Source organism: Tympanuchus pallidicinctus, unplaced genomic scaffold (assembly GCF_026119805.1).
Source record: "Tympanuchus pallidicinctus isolate F22 unplaced genomic scaffold, pur_lepc_1.0 scaffold15, whole genome shotgun sequence".
NCBI lineage: Eukaryota > Metazoa > Chordata > Aves > Galliformes > Phasianidae > Tympanuchus > Tympanuchus pallidicinctus.
Window position 1 is genome coordinate 18893108 of NW_026294669.1, and position 6000 is coordinate 18899107.

At 56.9% G+C, this 6000-nt stretch overlaps 1 protein-coding gene across 1 annotated transcript; it reads left to right on the top strand.

The window, feature by feature from the left end:
• Positions 1–1075: 1075 nt before the first annotated feature.
• SP5 (Sp5 transcription factor) lies at positions 1076–2928 on the top strand. Its single transcript, XM_052675594.1, has 2 exons — positions 1076–1231; positions 1524–2928. The coding sequence occupies exons 1-2, from the start codon at positions 1181–1183 to the stop codon at positions 2577–2579; spliced, it is 1107 nt and encodes a 368-aa protein (XP_052531554.1). The 5' UTR covers positions 1076–1180; the 3' UTR covers positions 2580–2928.
• The last annotated feature ends 3072 nt before the right edge of the window (positions 2929–6000 follow it).

The window sequence follows — 6000 nt, forward strand, 5'->3', positions numbered from 1 at the left end:
GCGGCGGTGTGAATGCAATCGCACCCGACGGCCGCGGGGAGGATCGAGTTACCCGGACTGACGGCTTCGCAGGGCCGCTGCCCGGCGCTGCCCCGGCCCCGGAGGAGTGCGCAGGGGCTCGGAGCTCCGCCCGCCCGCAGCCCGGGGCCGCCCGCAGCCAAAGGCGATGCCGGGAGGGACTCTGCCTTCGTTTAAGGGAGCGCGGCGGTGGTAGTCGGCGCCCGCTGGGTGAGAGGAAACTTTTCCGCGCCTCTCCTCTGCTGTCTGCCGCTGCCTGATTGCCCGTGCTCTTGCGGCTCCGGGCCCTCCTTCCCGGGCCCCGCCCGGCCCTCACCCGAAGTTCCCCAAAGGCTGCGAGCGGGGAACGCGCGGAGCTCGGTTGGGGCATCCCCCGAGGGCGGGAGACTGCGGGGAGAAGTTCCGCAGCCCGGACCTGGTAGACCCGCTCAGGTGGAGAGGCCGCACTGCGGTGTGATCTCGGGGGCAGCCGGAGGTAGATCTCGGGCGATAACAAAGCCACATTGTCACCTCTGGGCTGCGCCGCAACCCATAATTGCGGGGGAAAAAAAAAAAAAAAAAAACAACCAAAAACCAAAACAAACAAACAAACAAACAAAAACAGGAAAAAAAAGAAAAGCAAAGAAAACCAGAAAAAAGCCCAACACGAGGAGGGAGGGGGGATCCGGTGTCTCGCGCATCCCGCGAGAGGGTCTCCAGGCGGTACGGGGTCCTTTGATCAAGAAAATCCAATTATTTGTGTATATACATTTCCCACATAGTGATTACTTCATTAATTGTCCCGCCTTTATCTCCTCCCTTCCCATCCCCCCTAATAATCAGTTCTTTTATCCCGACCAACAAACACACCATAGGAGCTTTGTGGATTCAAAGGATTTGCTTTCGCTTCTGAAAGAGCCGCTATTCTTTGATGATTGGGTAGCGGCAAACTTCAAAGCCATAAATCTTCCTTCTGACTGGCTGGCGGCCCAGCAAAGTCCTTATCAAATTCTTGGAGGTGATCCCGGCGCAAGCAGACGGGCCGCGGAGATCGGCGGCGCGGGGCGGGCCGGGCGCTGAGGCGAGGCCGGAGGGCAGCGCGGCGCAGCGCAGCTCAGGCGGCCCGGCAGTCCCGCGGAGTATCCATGCCCCGACGGGGCGCCTCTCTCCGGGCGCAGTAGCCATGGCCGCGGTCGCCGTCCTCCGCAACGACTCGCTTCAGGCTTTCCTCCAGGTCAGTGCCAGCGCCCGAGGCACCTCCGCGCGGGCGGACGGGCGGGCGCCGGACGGGGCTCCTCGCCGAGACTTGGGCCGGGGCCGCCCGCCAGGAAGGGCTGCTCCAGGCGGGGCGCGGGCCGTACCGGGCGGGGCGAGGATGCCGCTCTCGGGAAGTTTCTCGGCGGCGCGGCGCGGGGCGCGGCGGGGGCTCTCCGGGACTGACGGGCGGGCGCGGAAAGTTTCGGTAGGGCGGGCGGCGGCGAGTAACGCGCTGTGCTTCCCTCCCCGCGCCCCGACCGCCGCCGCAGGACCGCACCCCCAGCGCCTCCCCGGACGTGGCCAAGCACTCGCCGCTGGCCCTGCTGGCCGCCACCTGCAGCCGCATCGGACAGCCGGGCGCCGCGCCTGCCGATTTCCTGCCGGTGCCCTACGAGCCGACGCTCGGATCTCCCTCCAGGATCTTCCACCCTTGGGGCGGCGAGATGCCCGCGCACTCCCCGGGGGGGCTGCCGCCGCCGCACCCCAGCCTGGGGCTGACCCCGCAGAAGAGTCACCTGCAGCCGTCCTTCGGGGGGGGGCACGAGCTGCCCCTCACGCCTCCCGCCGACCCCTCCTACCCCTACGAGTTTTCCCCCGTCAAGATGCTGCCCTCCTCCATGGCCGCGCTGCCGTCTGCCTGCCCCCCCGCCTACGTCCCGTACGCCGCCCAGGCCGCGCTGCCGCCCGGCTACTCCAACCTGCTGCCGCCCGCGCAGCCCTGCCGCCAGCTCTCTCCCAACCCGCCGCCCGAGGACCTGCCCTGGTGGAGCATCCCGCAAGCCGCCGCCCCTCCTGGCTGCGCCCACCGCTTCCCCGCCGCCGCCGCCGCGCTGCCGCGGGGCCTGGTGCTGGGCCACTCGGACTTCGCGCAGTACCAGACACAGATCGCCGCCCTGCTGCAGACCAAGTCTCCCCTGGCGGCCACGGCCAGGAGGTGCCGCCGCTGCCGCTGCCCCAACTGCCAGGCGGCCGCGGGCAGCGCGCCGGAGGCGGAGCCGGGCAAGAAGAAGCAGCACGTCTGCCACATCCCGGGCTGCGGCAAGGTGTACGGCAAGACCTCGCACCTGAAGGCGCACCTGCGCTGGCACACGGGCGAGCGGCCCTTCGTCTGCAACTGGCTCTTCTGCGGGAAGAGCTTCACCCGCTCCGACGAGCTGCAGCGGCACCTGCGGACTCACACGGGCGAGAAGCGCTTCGTCTGCCCCGAGTGCGGGAAGCGTTTCATGCGCAGCGATCACCTGGCCAAGCACGTCAAGACGCACCAGAACAAGAAGCTGAAGGCGGCGGCCGACGCCGTCAAGCGGGAGGACGGCCGCGACCTGTGACCGCCGCGGGCGCCCGGCGGGGCGGCTCCGGGACTCGCACCGCGCACGGCGAGCGGGAGCCCGGCCGGGGGAGCCCGGGGCTGCGGGGAAGGACGTTCGCAGGGCCCCGCGGCCGCTGCCCCGGGATGGGCGCCGCTCCTAAGGCCGTCGGGGCGGAAGCGGGGCAGCCCGCGGCCGCTCTCGGCGCTTTCAGGGGAAAAGACTGACGTTCCGTGTACAGGTTATTTAACGGCTCTGTTTAATACAAATGTTTCCTCCCTCGTCCCGGCTCCGCGCGGGGCCCCAGCATGTTTCTGTACAGCGACCCGCGATTGCAGCGTGAAAATAAATACGTTAACACTGGGGTCAGTAGGCAAGTCCCGCCGAGTCGGCGTTCTTTGATCGCCCCAGGCCCCTGCCCCGCCCCGGGGCCTCCGCCTTCCACCCACCGGGGAGCGCCGGGCGGGCGGGGCGGTGGGGGCTGCTCGCGGTGGGCGCCTTCCGCAGTCCCGGCCTCTCCCAGCCCGCGGCGGCCCCTCGGGCTCTGTTCAGTTAACGACGGTTGGACCGCGAGCGCGGAAGGGGACCGCGCCGTCCGGTCCGGACCTCAGCACCGGGAGGGAACGGCCGTCGGAGGAGCGCGGGCCGCGTCGCTCATCCCCTGCCTGGCTGTGGCTGAGGCACGACACGGCGCACCTGTCTGCAGAGCGCAGGATGTGAGGGCACAAGGCTCGCTTTCCTCCCGGTGTGCGCCCCAAACTATGTTTCTAGTTACTTTTTGTGGGCAGCCACAGCCTTTGGGGACTCCTGTGTGCCGTCAGGCATCGCGTGAGTTCAGGCATAAAGCTGTGAGAAAATATGAGGCTTTTTACTGTAGCAAGTTCTCTACTTTTCTAACTGAAAATGGTGTGAAACAAACCAAGAGGATCCTACTTCATGTTGCTTTTTAAGATAGCAACTGTGTTATTTCATCCCCAGGCCAGCTGTGCTCCCCTCATGCCCACAGGCCGGAGCCCACAGTGCCTGGCTGCAGAGCTGGGTCTGCACAGCAGCAGGCTGGGCAGCGCTGGTGGTGACGGGGCACGCAGGACAAGTGTGTCTGTGGGGGTGCTGGGACTGGGAGGGAGATGTGCTCTCAGGGAATAATGAGATGAGACGATACCACTAGAACACTCACCTCTGAAATAATGAGAAGTTAATTGATAGTTTCTATGGTACAGCTATTTGACAATATCGCAGTGGTAATCATTCTGAATTCATTTCTGTCACCATGTTGTTAGGGTCAAATTATTGAATTAAGACCTGATTTGTTATGTTCTTTACTACTGCAGAACCTTCTATGACCTGTCCTGCCACAGCAAACCCTGTGAGAAACACTTCTGGGTTGCTGGTTGGCATTCAGTGCCCAGCATTTGGTCCCCAGAAGCATGCTGGGGGATAGTGAGGTGCCTTTGGTATTATGGAGTGAGTGACGGCAGGGGAGGCAGTGACAGATGGGCCCGGTTCAGGAGTCCTTACTCCTGAAAGTCATTGAGACAACAGCACATCCCGTTTACAACTGTCTCTTAAATATGTCATCAGGAAAAAAACATAATGCTCCTGCTTTTCAGAATGTTTCCTGGCATGCAGAGACAGCCTCCTTCATTGCTTTGAGATTTAGTTACAGAAGGAATGTAATGTTGCAGAATTCAAGGCTGCTGTAGAAAAGGGCCTCTTTCAGTAAGCAGTCTTTCAGTTCTGTACACAGATCAGATGTGCCTCAAACGGACAGTAATGGGAGAGCTTCTGTTTGTAGCTGGGGAGGAATGGTGGTATCCCAGAGTGCAAAAGATCCTCTTACAGGATGAGATAATGGCTCAAAGGCGGCCATGGTATAGCAGCCTTTCTCTGCTACGCTAAGTACCCAGACCAAGGCAAAGTATTAATGTAAGGTGGAGCAGCGTGCTGCCTTCTGGCACAAGTTTAGCCTGCATAGGGAATGGGGAGCAGCACTGGGATAGCAGATAAAATAGCCTGAAAATCACATCTAAGCTGGGCCATTATGGAAACCTGTTCTCCGGTGAGATGAGAAGCTGCTGTACACCTACCCAGTGATCTGTGCTGACAGGTCTGGCCAGAATCTCTGGGGCTCTAACTCACTCCTCACAACAGGACTGGTACCAACGTGCCGACACTTCCACTGCTCGCTCGGTTGCTGCAGGCTCACACTTCAGGAATTAAGCGGGAAATTACCACCTGGGCAGTGCCAGCACCATGCTTGGAGGTGGGGGAGGTGCTTGATTTTCTATATAGACATGTTGTGTTAATATTGTACCCTCGCACCTTGTATAGTGTCCACATGATAGATATATTTACAGCATGAGATTGCATAGGTTGAAAATGTGTGCAACCAAAACGAGTTCAGTGCCTGTTAGAAGAGATGCATTTCATTGAAAATCTATGATGTCAAATGCTAATTCAAATCTTAATCTCCAAGTTAAAAAAAAAAAAAAAAAAAAAGATAAAAAAAACAGCAACAACAAACATATACTAAAATCCCACAAAATTATGGAAAAGTAGAAAAGTAGGCATCCATGGCACAAGGTAAGTGAAAGTAGCAGTTTGAATTTAATGAAATGTTATGTCAGTACAGCTTTTAAACTGTTCATTGGAGACAGAGGGCAAATCTGCCAGAGCTGTTTCATATTCGTCTCTAAATAGTTAAATCATATGATCACTTTTCAATTGAAATCGTTCAACTTTTATAGTAATATGGCATTTAAATCTACATGACCTTTCTGATGTGTGGATAGAGCATTACAAAAATATATTGCTTACATCTCAGGAATGTATTTCTAGTTGGCAAATTGCACTCTATAATAAAATTAACTTTTAATTTTGCATTCACAAAATACATTTTACACTTTTAGCTGTTTCCAATCAACTAGAACAGCTGTTCATTTTATCAAATTAAATGATTAATATTCTTCTTTATCACACAGTTTGAGTACATATGCTGCTCAAGGTCAATTCAGTCCTGAATTTTAAATCTTAATGTCATTGGTAGAATAGACACATCAAATAAACTAATTCATCTCAGAGTTAATTGAAATTAATTAAACTTTACTCAAAAAAAGAAGCTGTAATACAACTTAAGAACTTAAGATTGGGCACGTTTGCTGTGTTAAGAAGTGGCCTTTGTACTCTGACAAACTTTTAAGCTGACAATATTAACAGAACTTTGCTCTCCAACCATTATTTTTTAATATATTGTTGTCCGGTTCTTTTTAATTAAGGGCAAAATCACATGAGCCTAATCTGGGGCTTCATCTCAACCAAGTTGCCATGTTGGTTTGAATCAGACTGTCACCTGAGTGGGGGCTGCAGAATTCACCTTCCGGTCCGCACTGACTGGATCCTCACTGCAATAGTGCAACAAGAGTATAAAACTGTATTTCATGGA

Excerpts from the sequence above, each read along its gene's own strand:
- SP5 (XM_052675594.1), top strand. The coding sequence starts at position 1,181 with ATGGCCGCGGTCGCCGTCCTCCGCAACGACTCGCTTCAGGCTTTCCTC. Across the intron at positions 1,232-1,523 it reads CGCTTCAGGCTTTCCTCCAG|GACCGCACCCCCAGCGCCTC; the intron begins GTCAGTGCCAGC and ends CCGCCGCCGCAG.